The sequence below is a fragment of the Bufo gargarizans genome, chromosome 11 (assembly GCF_014858855.1).
Source record: "Bufo gargarizans isolate SCDJY-AF-19 chromosome 11, ASM1485885v1, whole genome shotgun sequence".
In the NCBI taxonomy this organism is placed as follows: domain Eukaryota; kingdom Metazoa; phylum Chordata; class Amphibia; order Anura; family Bufonidae; genus Bufo; species Bufo gargarizans.
This window is the reverse complement of record NC_058090.1, coordinates 47,556,059-47,575,941: the sequence shown is the minus strand read 5'-3', so window position 1 is coordinate 47,575,941 and position 19,883 is coordinate 47,556,059. Positions and strand designations below refer to the sequence as shown.

Sequence of the window (19,883 nt, the reverse complement as noted above, 5' to 3'; positions counted from 1 at the left end):
TGTTTCTTGACGAGACAAAATTCCCAGCCATGAACTGCCACAGCCACCCCCCTTGTTTATCAAGTTGTATCTGTTGTTCAAATCCAGTGCGTCTCTGAGTTGGAAAGGAGTTGGTTGGTCCACAGTAAGACAGCTGGTGAGCAAAATCTTATATTGTGGGCATCCTTTGGCTCATCCCTGGTCATAACCATTTAGCCAGAGCAGTAATTCCCTCACTCAGCTGTGTCGAGATCTTACATATCCACCCCTGGACGGTAGTTTACCTATTAGATTATGCTAATTTCAAATTTTATTTGGGTTTTACAGTGTGGGGAACTTGGGCTCAGGAAGTGACTACTCACCATTCCTGCAACTTCTTGGAGTATCTGCAGTAGATGTGAGATACAACTATGACCAGGTACTGTGCCAAGACATAACATGAAATTATATTTTATGCAAAGTCGATGCTGAAAATCATTGACAATGTTAAAAGGGGTTGTCCAGTCCTTAAATAGGCCATCACTATCTGATTGGGGATCAGACACCCCCCACCCCTGTTTATAACTTATCCCCAATTCACTGGATAGCAGGGTGCAATTTGTGCTTAAAGAGGAAATTAAACTAGACAAAACTGGGTAATAGGCTGCAATAAAAAGTGAGGTGTACTTACCTAGCAGATTCAGTGGGGACACGCTGGTTCTTACGGCTGGGCTCTGTGACTTGTTGATAACACATGACTGCAGCAGATCACTGGCGTCAGTGGTGCACCGAAGAGGCCAGTGATTAGCTGCTGCAGTCATGTGTTGTACATGTGATGTCACTGCTGCAACCATGTAAACAAAGTCCAGCCGTGAGAATCGGGGTGTTAGAGATGGGTCTGCTAGATAAGTACAACTCACTTCTTTATTGCAGTCTATTTCTCAGTGTTGTCTGGTTTCTAACTGGAAATGGACAACCCCTTCAACTAACAGCAACATTAGACCATCCCCTACAGCTCATTGTTACGTAATGCACATAATCTTTTCTTCTTTTCAGAAGTATTTCTTATCATCATACCCCATGTATCATTCTGTCTATGAAACTGTGGATTTGGTTTCACGTCTTATGGACCAAGGTTTCTACTATCATCAAGCTGTTGCACGGCTGTGGGGTGAAATGGCCCTTCGTCTAGCGGATGACGTGATCCTGCATTTTGACTGTGTGCATTATGCAGAGACGTTGCAAATAATTGTCAATGACGTGCAAAGCTCATATGGTCCTAAGTTACTGGAACATAACATTACCCTGAGTAAGTCTTGACTCTTCAGTTCTCCATTTTACTAAAACACATCACATCGGTAGAACAGACAGGTCCACTTTATAGTCTCTATTAAAGGGTTATCACAAGGGGCATTATTCGGACAATCCTCAGGAAACCTGTATGATCTCCCACTACTAGATCTTTTTTATGATTCCATGAGAATGAAGTAATGTCTACGGTGATAGCATGTCACGTGCATATGGTGGCCAAACATGGTATATTGTATTTGACGAGACATCAACCCATTATTGGCAGTTAGTTCATGTGTCTTTGAATGACTGACATCAAGTCACTCCAATGGTCTCATAAGAACTAGTTCACACTGCGGATCTCTCAAAATCCACCACGTATACCTCAGCAGACACCTTCTAGTTTTTGCCACTGTTTTTAAATTTGAGTGCTGTGGACCAGTACATGGTTTAGCCCCACTGGATGTAGCTATACAGTGAGTGGACACTTGCTGCAGTTTCCAGCGGCGTCCATGTACATGACACCATGCCAAGAAAGAACAGACGTGGAAGATAAAGCACAGGGTGCCACGTTTTCAGGACTAAATTCTGTAGACAAAAGCCGCTATGAAAACTAGCCTTAATGGAGGTACTGTAAAATAAAAGGTGCAGATAGAGTAAAATTCCCCTAACTGGGATTTTGGTGGTCCAGAAATCCTACAAATCCCATATTGGCATGAATTTACCTAATAATTCGGTAGCTGACTCCAAAAGTTTGGACATTTTTGTAATCTGGCATCCTAGTGAGCACTGTATATAAATGAGAATTTTACACTAGTTTTATATACTGTATTATATATGTCAGCTATCAAGGCACCATAGGTTCTAAATCTTCTATTTCCAGCTTCAATCAAGGAGGCAGTTGGTGAATTTCTCCAAGCAGCTAAGGCCTTGCAGTCACGGGCAGAGACAGTAAATAGAGAAAAGTAAGTAGAACTTGAAAAATTGATTCTTCTTCAAATTGTAGAAAACTGTAAGAGTCAAAAAAGGTTTTAATTGCCCAATAGCAATAAAATATTAAAAAGTAACTGCTCCCAAAAGTCATGGCTCCCTACCATGGGTAGGGCTACACACAGACATTTGTTACCCGACAGCTTCTAATCTGGTCTCATTATCTTTTGGATGTATAGTATCATAGCAAGATGCAGAGGACAGATGGAAAGTAGTATGACTGTAGGACAATACAACATAGGGTTTAGTTGCAGGAGGATACCATAAACACATACCGGTAGCTCTGCAGAAGAGCTGTAGACCCAAAATGGTTGAGATTTTTTTTTTTACATTTATAATATTTACAAAGCTGCTTAATATATTATTTAAGATGCATTGGAAAATAAAAAACAATGGTTAGCAAAGTACTGCAGATATAGCCTATAATTGAGTCAGATAGGTAATGCCATGCCAAGTAGTGCATCAAAAATCATGAAATAAAAACATTAGACCTTGTTAATATACAACAAAGATGGTGGATACTAATGTATACAGGATGATACTTTTACTTTCCTGGGGCAGCCATGCTGGAGATACAACCTTCCTCCCTCTTTTGTGCACGCTTTATGATAGCTCTAATGAATGACAGATGAAGTGTCAGACTATGACTCTGTAGGAGATGATGGAGTATAGCCATTCTCCTAGAAAACAGGGAAGGCGCATACACACAGGGTTGGACTAGGGTTCCTTGGGCCCACCAGAGGAAATTATTCTTGTGGTCCAAACTCCATACCATCAATAAAGTCTAATAGATTTTGTTTCAAAGAAATAGACCATAGTGGCAAGTTATTGGCTCCAAAGGCAGCTCCAAATGTTTTTTTTTTTTTTATCTGCTGGACCTTTTGAGGGCCCACAATGGTATCAGAGCCTGGGCCCACCAGAGGATCCTCTGGCACTATGGTGGGCCAGTCCGACGCTACATACACAGCCTTATCTGGGTGTAGTATTGTTATCTTGCCTTACCTAGGCCTCTAGCTTTACAAAACAAGCTTGTCCCAGTCTACATTGCAAAGCTGCCAAATGAGATTTCAGTCTAATGTACAGTATGTGCTCCACTGGCCACTGTGGAGAATACAACAGGGTGGTTAGTCGCATCAATTAAAAAAAAAATTCAATATGTGTATAATAAAAATAAAAAAAAACTATTTAAATGTTATTTTCTGGCGACATTCCATTTTAACATTTTACACTGATGTTTTCACTCTAAAAATGTGTCCACAGGAAAAAGGTAAAACTAGGAGATAAAGAGGTTCCCACAGGAATAACCTATCTGATTCATAAACCAAGAGTAAAGAGGATTATGTGAGAAATGCAGGGACGGAAAGATTTCCACATTATAAAACCATAACACTTACCCATGGGAACATAGGAAATGTCAAGGCCGTTATTGCATGTTCCATTACTCCCAGTTCCTCACTCTAGAGAATAATTTTGCTTTCATAAAACATTCTGCAAACAAAATTAGCATAACTTTTGCCACCGGTCTAATTTTATGCTCCTTGACGGCCAGCGTCCTCATGTTAAATTGCACTTTGGCACCATCTTTGGGCTTTGGGTTTGATAGGATAATGTGTAGACATCTTGAGACTACTGAACACTTTTCCTGTCTTCAGCACAAATGCAGTAAATCAGTCAATTTGTAATATAGCTTATTTTACAGGTTTACATGAATATCAACTGCGATCAGCACGTGGGATCCATCCACTGCCACAGCCATTACATGGAGTAGACTATGTATTTGTTGCCCTGTAGAGAAAATTCTTTACTAGCGCATGTTCCTCTGCTCTCCATAGGAAAAACTGACCTGGGATTGTCCAGGATTAGGCAAACATGGTTGCTTTCTGAAAAAAAAAAAAAGTTATACTGAGGTTGTGTGGGGTCTTAGAACTTAGCCCCAGTCACTTCGGTGACACAATCCACGGACATGTCGGGCATTGGTTTTGGAAAAAAAGCAGTCACATACTTATAAGAGTAAAACCACATGGTTCGGTTGGCTGAATGCAGCCAAGAAACGTTCAGACGTGCTAGACACTGTGGGGTTGAACTCTAATGCTTTCAAATGGGATTTGGGGTCAGATCCCAGAGGTTTATACAACCATCAGGGTAGCAGCATGGGGTCTATCTGTACTGTGACATCACTATGCGCATTATCTTTGCTGTCACACCACTGTGTGTAGTTTTCTTCATTAAAGGGGATGCACCATCTCACACATTGGGGACATATCGCTATGATATGCCTTCAGTGTCTGATGGGCACGGGTCTCACCTCCGGGACTTGCACCTATACTTAGAACGTTGCCGGCAAAGAGAGAGTGCACCATGCATGCGTGGCTGCCCTCCATTCATTCCTGGAAGGGGGGGGGCAAAAATAGCCAAGCACTGGCTCGGCTAATTCTGCCAGCCCCATAGAAGATAATGGAGCGGTGGCGACACTTGCGCGGTGCACTCTGGGACTTTACCAGCTAAGTATAAGTGTGATCCCTGAGGTGGAACCCACAACTATCAGACGACATGCCCCCAATGTCCGAGAAGGGGCAACCCCTTTAAATGCAGTAATTAACTATCCTTAGCCTTGTAATACGGTTACTTGTGCTGTTTTGACACATCTGTGTTACAACACAAGGCTAACCTATATACCATAGTATCTACACATGGAGAATATGATATTATATTTTTGGATATATGCATTAAAAGGTTTGTTTTATATACATATCTCAGTATAAATAGACTGAGGCACAGTTATCAATGGTGTTGGTGCAAATTCTGCCAAATCAATTAAAATTCATATTGATAGATATTGTGGCAGATTTATCATTACAGTCTTTAATTTAGACAGCGTAACATAAGACTAGGTAAGCAGAAAATGCTCCAAACCGGCCGTAATGGCTCACACTGACGCATTCGATGCATCTTGCAAGCTGTGTCTAAAGTGCATTATAAAACCTGGCTCATGGAATGTACACCAGTTTTTGGCAGAATGTGCAGCAAGATTCTTGTGCATTTTGCTTAGTAAATCGGTCCCATTATTTGGCACAACTCATCACATACTAGACTTCGTCCATTATCATTTACACCAGTCAAAAATAAATTCTCACCCCCTGGAGTACCTTTTTAAATTATTTTATGCATGTTGATGAGCAATAGTAAAACTCAAAAGGGGAGATTTATCGAGCTTCTATCGCAGTTTTCTGATGTAAAGAATTCACAACTGTTGACGCAAGTCCCAGTTTGCAACAAAACATGCAACTTTTTACTTTTTTTCCCCCGACACAGTCGCCACTTTTATAATTTCTAATATAAGAAGGTCTTTTCTAAGATGAGTAAAAATTAAAATAATAATAATAAATGGAACAACTTTACCCTGTTCTTCCTTTTCAGTCCGTTAGAGGTGAGAAAGATTAATGATCAACTCATGCAACTTGAACGATCCTTCATTGACCCACTTGGAGTTGCTGGCAACATATACTATAGGTAATGTGTGGAGAATTTAATATGAAAAGTTGATAAAATGCTCCATTTGAAATCATCCTCTCAACTTTTGTGACCTTTGTGGGAGAATTTCCCACCTGGCAAGGAGCGCTGCAAGTGTGTATCTTCATCAACATTGCAGCGGAGGTGGAGGGTAATTACTACTTACTCTCCCATTCAAGATAATTGACAAAAAGTTGTAATAACACTACACTGCTGCTGCATGGGCACCAGACCCACAAAAATCTGATATGGATGACCTATCCTTAGGCTATCATGAAACTGGAGTACCTCTTTAACGCAACACCCGATATGTGTGGCTTGAGATGAAAAAACAAAAAAAAAAAAGTAGATGTCCATCAGATGCCACCAAATCATGACAGCTGTCATGATGGTTCCAATGTTAAAAACCCATATAAGCATAAAGGGATTCTCCAGAAATTAAGAAAATTAAAATACTTAAAATATTACTTTATAATAAAAATATTCCCAAATATCTTCATTAGTTATAATGGCTCATTTTGTCTAGGGAACGATTAGGAAAAATAAAATAGCCGCCGGCAATGTAATATTCGCATAATGACCGCGGAATACAGGCGTGGGTCACTTTTGCTACATTTTTCAAGCTGCTAGAAGTTTCCTGAGACTGGAGAAAATGGTTGGCACAGCAGAACATTAAAAATGGCTTTATATGCAGTTCGAGTGCTCCAATATAATCGCAATTGCACTAATAGGCACTAATGATGCAAATATTTTGGCGCAATACGTGAAACTTCACATTTTAGCAGGTCTACATGTATGTATGGACAGCAGAACCTATCACACTACCTAACACACTGCACTGCAACAGCTACACTATATCAGGATATACCCTACACTGACTATCTTCCACTATCTGTATTATATATATATATATATATATATATATATATATATATATATATATATACACACACATACAATCTAACTATCTATCTAATGTAGTGTGGAAAGCACAGAGCACAGCAATGACACTGCTGTCGCTCTCAGAACTTTAAAAACTGTAGAAAATGGCTGCTGGGGAGCTATAGTAAGGGGTAGGCAACTTTCCAATTGGTTGCTAGGGATGTTGCTAAGCTCTGACAGACATTGCAGCCTTCTCATTGGCCCACAAGCAAGAAGGGAGGTTACTGATGAAAAAAAATAAAATCTAGAATATTCGAAATTACGAATATATATCACTAGAGGTCCTTCTCAAAAAATTCGCATATTGTGATAAAGTTCATTATTTTCTGTAATGTACTGATAAACATTAGACTTTCATATATTTTAGATTCATTACACACCAACTGAAGTAGTTCAAGCCTTTTATTGTTTTAATATTGATGATTTTGGCATACAGCTCATGAAAACCCAAAATTCCTATCTAAAAAAATTAGCATATCATGAAAAGGTTCTCTAAACGAGCTATTAACCTAATCATCTGAATCAACTAATTAACTCTAAACACCTGCAAAAGATTCCTGAGGCTTTTAAAAACTGCCAGCCTGGTTCATTACTTAAAACCGCAATCATGGGTAAGACTGCCGATCTGACTCCTGTCCAGAAGGCCATCATTGACACCCTCAAGCAAGAGGGTAAGACACAGAAAGAAATTTCTGAACGAATAGGCTGTTCCCAGAGTGCTGTATCAAGGCACCTCAGTGGGAAGTCTGTGGGAAGGAAAAAGTGTGGCAGAAAACGCTGCACAACGAGAAGAGGTGACCGGACCATGAGGAAGATTGTGGAGAAGGACCGATTCCAGACCTTGGGGGACCTGCGGAAGCAGTGGACTGAGTCTGGAGTAGAAACATCCAGAGCCACCGTGTACAGGCGTGTGCACGAAATGGGCTACAGGTGCCGCATTCCCCAGGTCAAGCCACTTTTGAACCAGAAACAGCGGCAGAAGCGCCTGACCTGGGCTACAGAGAAGCAGCACTGGACTGTTGCATGTCATTCGGAAATCAAGGTGCCAGAGTCTGGAGGAAGACTGGGGAGAGGGAAATGCCAAAATGCCTGAAGTCCAGTGTCAAGTCCCCACAGTCAGTGATGGTCTGGGGTGCCATGTCAGCTGCTGGTGTTGGTCCACTGTGTTTTATCAAGGGCAGGGTCAATGCAGCTAGCTATCAGGAGATTTTGGAGCACTTCATGCTTCCATATGCTGAAAAGCTTTATGGAGATGAAGATTTCATTTTTCAGCACGACCTGGCACCTGCTCACAGTGCCAAAACCACTGGTAAATGGTTTACTGACCATGGTTTTACTGTGCTCAATTGGCCTGCCAACTCTCCTGACCTGAACCCCATAGAGAATCTGTGGGATATTGGGAAGAGAAAGTTGAGAGACGCAAGACCCAACACTCTGGATGAGCTTAAGGCCGCTATCGAAGCATCCTGGGCCTCCATAACACCTCAGCAGTGCCACAGGCTGATTGCCTCCATGCCACGCCGCATTGAAGCAGTCATTTCTGCAAAATGATTCTCGACCAAGTATTGAGTGCATAACTGAACATAATTATTTGAAGGTTGACTTTTTTTGTATTAAAAACACTTTTCTTTTATTGGTCGGATGAAATATGCTAATTTTTTGAGATAGGAAATTTGGGTTTTCATGAGCTGTATGCCAAAATCATCAATATTAAAACAATAAAAGGCTTGAACTTCTTCAGTTGGTGTGTAATGAATCTAAAATATATGAAAGTCTAATGTTTATCAGTACATTACAGAAAATAATGAACTTTATCACAATATGCTAATTTTTTGAGAAGGACCTGTATATTCTAAATATTCGCAAATTCTCGAAGTGCCGATATTCGCGATTAATATTCACGATTCGAATATTCGCGCCCAACACTATTCAAGAATATAATCCCAGACAAGCAGAAAAGAGAGAAGGATGAGGCAGCTCTTTAGCTCAGAGTTGTTAAGTAACTTGTTCTCCTGTGTCATTAGGACAGGTTTTGTGTGTGCTTATAGGACGGCGGCTTTTCCTTACGATTGCTCCATATACAAAATGAGCCATTATAACTAATGAAAGATATTTGGGAATATATTTATACATAAAGTAATATTTAAGAATTTTCATTTTCTTAGTTCCTGGAGAACCCCTTTAACGTATAATGTTTTTATTTTTTTATTGTCTCATCATAGAGAATGGTGGCATATCACTAGGATATGCCCCCATTGTCTTATAGGTGCGGGTCCCACTGCTGGAACCTGCACCTATATCAGGAACGGAGCCCCGCATGGTGGTGCCAGCCACCACCAAGCCGGCTCCCCATAAAAGTTAATGGGAGAGCACCTCGCATGACCAGCCACCGCTCCCATTCACTTCAATAGGCTCAACAGAAATAGCCAAGGCTATTTTTGCCAGCCCCTTAGAAAATGAATGGAGGGCGGCTGCGCAGGCGCAGTGCGCCCTCCTTCACTTTCGGGGCTCCGTTCTCTATATAGGTGCAGGTCCCAGCGGTGGGACCCACACCTATAGGACAATGGGGGCATATCCTAGCGATATGCCCCCATTGTCTATGATGAGAAAACCCTTTTAAGCTAGGAGTAAAAAAATCCAGTGGCATTCTACCCAGTCATAGACAGAACTGTGCATTGATTGACAGAGTGAGCGCCACTGATCTCCATGATTAGTGCAGGACAATGGGATCATATCTACATGGGCCGATGAGTGGGAACATGCAGTTCATACCCGATCACTGCTTGCTCATTCAGCTGCATTTACATCACGTGTGGTGCTAAACAATCATTACCACGATTATTCATCCCCTATACAGATTCATTGTCTGCAGCACTTCTCTGTTTACACCGGGCACTGTGCTGCTCACAATGATTTTAAATCCCACATGAGACATGTGGTCACCTGATGATCGAACACTTTGCAGCACATTTACATAAGGCAATTATTTGGAATTTAATGCTTGTTCCTCATAATAAGACCAATTATATACATAGTAACATAGTACATAAGGCCGAAAAAAAGACATTTGTCCATCCAGTTCGGCCTGTTATCCTGCAAGTTGATCCAGAGAAAGGCAAAAAAAAAAAAACTGTGAGGTAGAAGCCAATTTTCCCCACTCAAGGGGAAAAGAATTCCTTCCCGACTCCAATCAGGCAATCAGAATAACTCCCTGGATCAACGACCCCTCTCTAGTAGCTATAGCCTGTATTATTACCGTATTACACTCCAGAAATACATCCAGGCCCCTCTTGAATTCCTTTATTGTACTCACCATCACCACCTCCTCAGGCAGAGAGTTCCATAGTCTCACTGCTGGTACCGTAAAGAAACTTTATACAAGTCTGTAACAGACTGAAATTGCAACAATGTTTCTGTTTAGGCTGTGCATCTCCTTTCCCACCGTCAACTAGAAGATTCTAGTTTAGATAGAAACTGTATATAAGGAGAGCAGAGCACTTTTTTGTCTGCAGATAGGGACTAGTGTTTAGTAGAAGAGACTTTACCAGACTGCACAAGTGATCAGTAGAAGATGCCGAGACAGGAATACTCTGCCACAGATTCTAGGTCCCCACTCCTTTGACCAAAGGACCGGACAGATGGCCGAGCCACCAACCCTTTGGCCAGGGTACCGGACTTCTGAGAGAGAGAGGACAGCTAGCTCAGGCCTTCCCTCAGCACAGAACCTTCTTCTGTCAGGGAGGAGACTGGAGAATCCCTGCCTGTATTGTTTTGCACTTGAGTTTCTCCAGTAAAGAAGCACACTGGTTCACTATAGACCCTGACTCTCTGGACTTGCTGCTCTTTGGAAGGGATGGTAAGGTGTGGTACAATGGGAAGTAACACGTGTTTACACCTCAACTGTGTCCCATTGGTACCACCCCAAACCTGGGCACTGCACTATGTCAATAAGTCCATCAGGCACCGTTTTTTCCCATCAAAGTTGTATCCAAAAATTCCATTGTTGTGTGACCCATATCAGAACAGAAAACTAAATTCTCAATAAAGATGTTAAGTATATACCGAAGAAGTAGATGACTATACAAATAGACATTACTTTGTGGCTACTATCTTTTAATTTCTGTTTATGCCATCAACACCTTTTCTAAAAATACCTCACTTCCTAAGCAAAGCTGGGATTTTAATAGCTTTCCAGGTCTTTTATGTCCACCAGATAACAGTGACAACTGCATTGTGCTTTTTCGTATGTATTACAATAAGTTCCCTTTCATTCTATTTTTAAATAGTCATGTTTTTCACAGGTTTGGCAAACAAGAAACCTCATTAGTATCTTCAGCAATTGTGTGGTAGAACAATCTTTTCTGCTCTAATGGCACCATGGAGAATAATACCGTATTTAGGACAAATTTATCATTAGTATGTGGCAGTATGCTTCTATATAATTATTCTCACTGAAAGCAATATCCAGAAAACTATCAAAGGAATCTTTCATTGTGAGAACCCAGACAGTTTATAGAATACTAAAATATGGATATCTATATATTGTGTAAAAACAGACACATTTTATAAAACCACACTAAAGTAAATTAACCCCATTGCATATTCTGTACTGAAGCATTTGAGCCAAAGACAGACATTTTTTTTTACAAGGGTGTTAGAATTTTTATACAGCCTGGAAAAAATCTAATGAGTGGTACTGTACAGTCGCAGATGAAAGGGACCCCATAGCAAATACCAAAATGGGCACCTCATTGTAGTGCTTGTTTTGGCTCCCAGGACCAAAGGGCTAGATTCTTATTTTCAGGAGCTATTGACCAGTTGCCCAAACCTCACCAGTCCTGGACCCCCTCTCTCCAAGAGCCCCAAAGCAAAGCAGTCACATGGTCTCTTCCTATAGTATGCAGTTCTTGGTACTGTGGCAGCAGCAGGAGCTCTTTATCGTGCCCAGGCAAATAAAAGCAAAGGCGGCTGAACCAAAAGATTTTTCGGCGGGACTGGGTGACTACTTTATATGGGTATGTCCTGAGTTTCTTATATACAGGTGTATCTCAATAAATTAGAATGTCATCGAAAAGTTAATTTCAGTAATTAAATTAAAAAAGCAAACCTCATATACGCTATAGATTCATTACACACAGAGTGATCTATGTCAAGCGTTTATTTCTTTTAATGTTAATGATTATACAGTCGTGGCCAAAAGTTTTGAGAATTACATAAATATTGGAAATTGGAAAAGTTTCTGCTTAAGTTTTTATAATAGCAATTTGCATATACTCCAGAATGTTATGAAGAGTGATCAGATGAATTGCATAGTCCTTCTTTGCCATGAAAATTTACTTAATCCCAAAAAAACCTTTCCACTGCATTTCATTGCTGTCATTAAAGGACCTGCTGAGATCATTTCAGTAATAGTCTTGTTGACTTAGGTGAGAATGTTGACGAGCACAAGGTTGGAGATCATTATGTCAGGCTGATTGGGTTAAAATGGCAGACTTGACGTGTTAAAAGGAGGGTGATGCTTGAAATCATTGTTCTTCCATTGTTAACCATGGTTACCTGCAAAGAAACGCGTGCAGCCATCATTGCATTGCATAAAAATGGCTTCACAGGCAAGGATATTGTGGCTACTAAGATTGCACCTCAATCAACAATTTATAGGATCATCAAGAACTTCAAGGAAAGAGGTTCAATATTTGTTAAGAAGGCTTCAGGGCGTCCAAGAAAGTCCAGCAAGCACCAGGATAGTCTCCTAAAGAGGATTCAGCTGCGGGATCGGAGTGCCACCAGTGCAGAGCTTGCTCAGGAATGGCAGCAGGCAGGTGTGAGCGCATCTGTACGCACAGTGAGGTGAAGACTTTTGGAAGATGGCCTGGTGTCAAGAAGGGCAGCAAAGAAGCCACTTCTCTCCAAAAAAAAAACCCCATCAGGGACAGATTGATCTTCTGCAGAAAATATGGTGAATGGACTGCTGAGGACTGGGGCAAAGTCATATTCTCCGATGAAGCCCGTTTCCGATTGTTTGGGGCATCAAGAAAAAGGCTTGTCCGGAGAAGAAAAGGTGAGTGCTACCATCAGTCCTGTGTCATGCCAACAGTAAAGCATCCTGAGACCATTCATGTGTGGGGTTGCTTCTCATCCAAGGGAGTGGGCTCACTCACAATTTTTCCCCAAAACACAGCCATGAATAAAGAATGGTACCAAAACACCCTCCAACAGCAACTTCTTCCAACAATCCAACAACAGTTTGGTGAAGAACAAGGCAAAAGTGATAACTAAGTGGCTCGGGGACCAAAACGTTGGCATTTTGGGTCCATGGCCTGGAAACTCCCCAGATCTTAATCCCATTGAGAACTTGTGGTCAATTCTCAAGAGGCGGGTGGACAAACAAAAACCCACTAATTCTGACAAACTCCAAGAAGTGAGTATGAAAGAATGGGTTGCTATCAGTCAGGAATTGGCCCAGAAGTTGATTGAGAGCATGCCCAGTCGAATTACAGAGGTCCTGAAAAAGAAGGGCCAACACTGCAAATACTGACTCTTTGCATAAATGTCATGTAATTGTCGATAAAAGCCTTTGAAACGTATGAAGTGCGTGTAATTATATTTCACTACATCACAGAAACAACTGAAACAAAGATCTAAAAGCAGTTTAGCAGCAAACTTTGTGAAACCTAATGTGTGTGTCAGTCTCAAAACTTTTGGCCACGACTGTAGATTACAGCTAATGAAAACCCAAAAGTCAATATCACAGAAAATTTGAATATTATACAAGACAAAGTAAATTTTTAATACAGAAATGTTGGCTGACTGAAAAGTAAGTACATTATATGCAAATACCAAAATGGGTTTGAGCTCCTTGAGCTGAGTACTTGGTTTGAGCTCCTTTTGAATGAATTACTACAATCAATGCAGCGTGGCAAGTAGGCGATCAGCCTGTGGTACTACTGAGGTGTTATGAAAGCCCAGGTTGCTTTGATAGCAGCCTTCAGCTCGTCTGCATTCTTGGGTCTGGTGTCTCATCTTCCTCTTCACAATGCCCCATAGATTCTCTATGGGGTTTAGGTCAGGCGAGTTTGCTGGCCAATCAAGCAAAGGGGTGCATTCCTGGTGTAAAGTACAGATATAGTGGAATTTACAGATGAGCGAACCAGTCAAGATTCATATCGGGTCTGGTTTGCAGAATTTTTTGAAAAGTTTGTACCCAAATTGATTCACGCCAAACCGAAGTTGCTCCAATTGCCCTGAAAGCTGGTATATAACTCCCTCCAGCCTCCTACGACTTATATTTTTTGGGAAAACGTATCTCTTCATTTATTTTTTATGAATTCCCCCCCCCCCCCCTCGAACATCCCCCCCCTTCCCAAGCCCTGAAACGCAATGACAGCCATAGTTAATAAAGTCTGAGTGACAATGACATACATAGCTATGGGTAAACTCACATTTGATGGTGTTGTCATAGAGCATGTTTAAAAAAGACACCGGCATATCTTCAAAAATTAGCCCTTATGGCAGATGATGTTTAAACACAGATAAAAAAAAAAGTGTATTTGGGGAACATGATGGTTGGAAGTGGCATTATGAAGGCCGCAGCAGCAGCCGTACACCACATGATGGTAGGTTGGCAGGCAGACAGCAAGTGTGACAAGATGGGGCATCAGCAGCAAGGAGAGGTCTATTGATCGCATTTAGCCTGTCTGGACTGTGACAAAAAATTTTTATTAACACAGTAATCATGTACCTATGCTACCTCATGAAATTTACCCCTCCACAATTTTTGTTTTACATTTAAACAGTGTTAACCACCCCCCAAAAAACATTTTTAAATTTCAACCATGTAACCCCCTCACCCTTCCCCCCACATAAAACAACAAAAATTCATTTCAACCTTGTGGAAAGTGAGTACATTGAAACTGAGCCTCAGGCATTAGTGGCATGATGCAGGCCCCAGCATTATCTGGACTGTGAGAAAATATTGGTATTGACACAGTAATCAAGTATATTAATGCTGCGCCTTAAAGATATTTACCGCCCCCCCCCCCCCCCCAATTTTTTATTTTTTTTTTAACATTTCAACCGTGTGAAAAGTAAGTACATGAAAACTGACCCTTAGGCATTAGTAGCATGATGTAGGCCCCACTATAGCCTTGACTGTGAGAATATGTTAATATTGACACAGTAATCACGTACGTATGTTCCTTAATGTAATTGAATATCCCCCCCCCAAAAAAAATTACATTTCTACCATGTCGAAGCTGAATGTACATAAATGGATGATTGAGGTGTGATGCCCAATTTCAACTTAACACACACAGGTAGATTGCTGCCACACCGTGGTTATTGCTGCAGCAATCACGTATATATGCTGCTTAATTAAATTAAAAGACACTCCCCCCCAAAAAAATAAAATAAAAATCATGAATTGTGACCATGTAGAAACTGAAATTACATAAACTGACAACTGAGGCTTGACGCTCAATTTCTTGTTTATACACACAGGTAGATTGCTGCTATACCTGGTGTCTTGTAGTAATCACATATATATATATATATATATATATATATATATATATATATATGCGCTGGTTTAATTTATTGAGATGCACCTGTAGACGATGAGAAGGGAAAAAGCTTGGGCATGTTGAACTTCTTTTAAAACGGTTCCATATTCATTTGCAACTTGAGCCATCATTTACTTGAGTTGTGTTACCATCTCTTTAAATGCTGAAGGCATGACCTCTCACTTTTTGTTCTCGGCAGTTATTAATAAAACAGGTTTAATTATTCCTAGTAGCAATACTAGGATGTGGATCTAAGTCTACATGTATCTGTGATATATAGCACGGAATGTGTGACTTTCAACATTTCCAGCTTTTTTAGGTGTGACTCTTGATAAATGGGAAGGAAGAATCAGCACTGCTCCATACAGTGTTCCCACAGAATCCAGTGTACATTTTACCTTGTACTAAAATGTATGGTATAAAGATCATTTTTATAGCAAAATATGAAAAAACCATAAAGAGGTTTATATACATTGATATCACTTACATGTGCTGCTCATACTGATTACCTGTCGTTTTGCATAGGAAGAAAGCAGATTAAAAGGGTTTTCAGCAGGTCATCAATAGTGAGGGTCTGACTCCCAGCACCCTCCTCCTGACGATCAGTTGTTTGAAGAGGCCCTGGCATTCTGGTGAACACAGTATCCTCCTCACAGCTTATCAAGCACAAAATATACAAAGTGCATGGGCATAGCAGCTGTTCTTCATATGGCACCCTCTTCAAACAGCTGATCGATAAGTGGGTTGGGAGTATGACCTCCATCGATCAGATATTGGTGACCTATCCTGAGGATAGGTCATCAATAACGTACCTCTGGAAAAGCCCCTCTGGCAAAGAGCCAGCAAGGAAAGCAGACATTTTATAAATGTATATTATAAAATATTTTGCATTATTATTATCTTATTGGTTACCTATTACCATTCTACAGGAGAATAATGGGGCAATGTTCACTATGAAACAGTTATAGTTTTATGCACTGTAACACTTATTTTGTCTAACAAATATTTTTCCCATCTCCCCAGGCATGTGATTTATGCCCCCAATCAGCACAATCTGTACGCCTCCTCCAGTTTTCCTGGGTTGGCTTCTGCAATGTTTGATATTGAAAATGATCCAAACCAAGAAAAACGCTGGCAACAAGTTAAAAAGGAAATTTCTATCATTGCTTACACCATAGCCTCTGCTGCTAGCACCATTCAGGACCCAAGGAGCATAGGCAACACACAACTCTGAAGTGAGAGCTTACGTCACAATATCAGAAGAATTTTATGTATCCACAGCTTATGTAAGAACTTGTGACTTCTATGCACCGACAACTCTCCAGCATCATTTTTTTTTTGTACAGATGTATTGAACATAGTTACAAGAAATGTGTCATCAGAAAATGACCTATCGTTTAGAGCCACTGTACTTTCACACAATTTCATTTAATAGAGAATGGTGTAACTAGCGAATTTCTAAATCACAAACATGGGTGGTAAGCTGCATACAGTGCTGGCAGAAGGAAGATGCCCCCAGCTTCTGAGTGAAATTCATCTAGCTGTGCAGCTGAAACAGAATAATATGGTTGAAAAAAACATTAAAGAAGCCCAAACAAATGTTTCTTCAAAGTTATGAAAAAGCAATTATGCCATTTTTTTTTAAAGAGTCAGGTACGATTTAAATCGAGTTATGTTAAACTTTTTTTTTTATTTTAAAGCAATATGTGAAGCAATATATATATAAAGTGGCCAACTTGTTTAAGAGAGGGATTGTTAGCAGTTCTACTATAGAGGACATGCAAATAATAAGTAAATTACTGTTTGTTGTTTCCGAGTATATTATAGCTAATCAAAAATGTAACCTAAACCTCATGAAGTGTATAAACCTTATTTTGTCTTCATAAATATAACTTGCCATTAGGATTTAAAAGCAGATTTCAAAGAAACATCACTTGTTTTTTATCATTTTTGTTTCAATAAAAGTTTTTAAAAGAAGTTTCATTGCAACAGTAGTATAATTATTTTTTATTAAAATGTATTTGTTCCTCAGGGAGCCATCTGAAATTGCACCTTTGTAGTGAGTCTCCGCACAACACATGGACACTGTACAGCACATGCAGGGTCGCAGGGCATCCCTACTTTCCTGTGCCCAATCTTCTATGCTTGAGCCCATATCAGCTGTGTGTACTCTATGGCTTGTGGAAGTCACAGCATAACTGGAGTAGGAGTGAAAGAGGGATCTAGTCATCAGCTACAAGCACCATTTTAAGCATAAAGATTTAGAGTCACAGAACTCGAGAGAGCACACATTCCAGATTTCAGGGTGTTCTATGCAGAGGGCTATTCTTTTTTTTCTACACAGTAGTTCATGCCAGACAAACAAATCAATGCTTGCAACCTTTCTTGCCCCTCCCTGCGTCATGTCATTCAGATCTATAAGATGCAATCCCCAGATCTGTAACCACCATTCAATGGAGTCAATCATAGTGGGGAGTGGGGGGAAACTCCACACCATACAATGTAGGTTTTCAGGATATGCCACTAGGCCTGGAAACAGGAATAAAGGGAGCAGGTCACCTTCTAACACATCCCTAAATCCTAGCCCTGACCTCATAACTGTATGAGCGAACCCTAATGGTTGGAGGGCTCATACCCAGAACCTTGGACCCTACTAACCCTAGAGATCCCTGGTAATAATGTCAGGACTAGGAGATGACCTGTTCATCCATGACATGGATGAACTGGAGTCTCCAGCAGGCCTAGCAACCAGAAAGAATCAGACAGTAGCATAAACCAGATTGGCAGGTAAGCACCCAGCGCAAACAACACACATTGGAACAACAGCACTAACCTGCCACAACCACTGGAAGAATCAACTGCTACTAACTAGTGGTTCCCCCTCCGGGAAACCCTGGAGCCCACTTCTGCAGGCAGGTGGTCAACGCAGGACCCCCTCTGAGGAACCCAGGAGCCCCCTCACCGGAGGCACAACACAAAGGGAAACGCCTTGCATACATGCTGGAAAAACACCACCAAAAGACCCTGAAACTACAACAAGACGTACACCAAACCCTGAACATAAACCCACACCAAACATAAACAGAGGTAAAGCAGGGAAAATGGAGGATACATAAGGGATTACAATCTATGTCCAACAAGGTGGCCCTCAAACTGGACAGAGGTGGCAGCATAACTCCAGCTCCACAAGAAGCTAAAGTCCCACTAACCTTATGCTCCAAGCCCAAGTACTATAAGAGCCCACACCCAGTTCCACCTTGCTCACACTTTAATCCCATACCCACCAGAATGGGAAGGGACAACAACCTTAAAGGGGAAGTGTGTAAACATGCCAAAAACTACACATTGCCACCGGCAACAAGCATGCACGGCTAAAGTGTCATGGTCCACTAACACCAGACCATGACACAGCCATGACATATAGAGGAGCGAGGTTCTGTGCAAGGAACAGCTCAGCTGAAATGTTCTGTTTAGGTCTGAAACGCGTTGACTGTTTTTTGTACACCTGTATGGATTTTAAACTTGCTGGATTAAAGTTTCTAATTTTTTCACCGGAGAGAGCTGGATTTTCTTCTCTTTCTTATTGTATATACCGCACCCAGGAGCGGCATCCGTGCACCTCTGGTGATTCTACTACTGCAGGTGAGAGCTGCCTTACGTTTTTTACTATTGCTTACCTGGTGGCGTGCACTCCCTGCAAGGACTTTGTATATATACAGCAAGTTTTCCCGTTTTCTCTTGGAGCATGGCACATATCTCGTTACGCCCTGTGGAAAATGATGACAACAGGATGAGAAGGATGAATGCCATCTTTGATGCTCCTAAACAGGAACTACGGGATGTACTCAATATGAAAATGCAGATGTCAACATTAGAAAATCTGTTACTAAAGGAGTTACGGACATGGTGGGATGCCACTTCACTACAGAAATATATTGACAAGAAAATGATCCCCCGTGGCTTACGGATTAAGAAGAACCCGACCACCATCTATTCTGACTCCTTTGTCTTACAGTGGCAAACTATTTTATCGGATTGCTCATTTAAATTGACGGAGCTGATAATACATCACGAACAGGATTCCCTCTCTGTTCTGAGAGAAGAAATAAAAACAGCACAGGACCTGTTATCAGCCCATGTCGACATGCCAAGTTTTGCGGATGCAGACAATCAACTTAAGAGCAATCTTGAAAAGGTAGAGGAAGATCTCATACTCTTCAAACAGAGCAAATTTTATAGGGATCTGCTCGACTACAGCAATAACACAGTTTACACCTGGGCTGAAATACGTAAGAGCACACCGCGCTCCATTCTACGCAGATCCCGCAACAGACAAAGAAGATCTGGCCGTGTATCATTTAGTTCTACTGAACGTGACTCACAGGAGTCTTCACCAGATACTACAGATCCCCCTATGAGTAGTGTGGAAAGGGATCCTAATCCACGTTTAACACCTGCCAATGAGCATAAAAAAGATGCAAAAAACTATGGGCAGGCCGGCGGCACCGGAAAAAGTCACCGCTACCCGTCCAGACAAAAAAGATAAATGAAGATATACAAGTCATCAATTTGTCGGCATCTATTATTTCATCCCAGCAAACTATGGTCTTACAAAAGGGACGCATCATTTCAATC

The 19,883-nt window shown here is 41.0% G+C and overlaps 1 protein-coding gene across 2 annotated transcripts in view; it reads left to right on the top strand.

Moving 5' to 3' along the window:
• The window catches only part of LOC122922105 (N-acetylated-alpha-linked acidic dipeptidase 2-like), a 160,497-nt gene extending 143,272 nt beyond the window's left edge, over positions 1-17,225 (top strand). For both annotated transcript variants that reach the window (XM_044272577.1, XM_044272579.1), the window contains 5 exons: positions 307-397; positions 1,015-1,267; positions 2,132-2,213; positions 5,656-5,748; positions 16,272-17,225. In XM_044272577.1, the coding sequence (XP_044128512.1) occupies positions 307-397; positions 1,015-1,267; positions 2,132-2,213; positions 5,656-5,748; positions 16,272-16,482 (730 nt within the window). In that variant the 3' untranslated portion in view covers positions 16,483-17,225. The remainder of the gene's footprint in view (positions 1-306; positions 398-1,014; positions 1,268-2,131; positions 2,214-5,655; positions 5,749-16,271) is intronic.
• Positions 17,226-19,883: the final 2,658 nt, after the last annotated feature.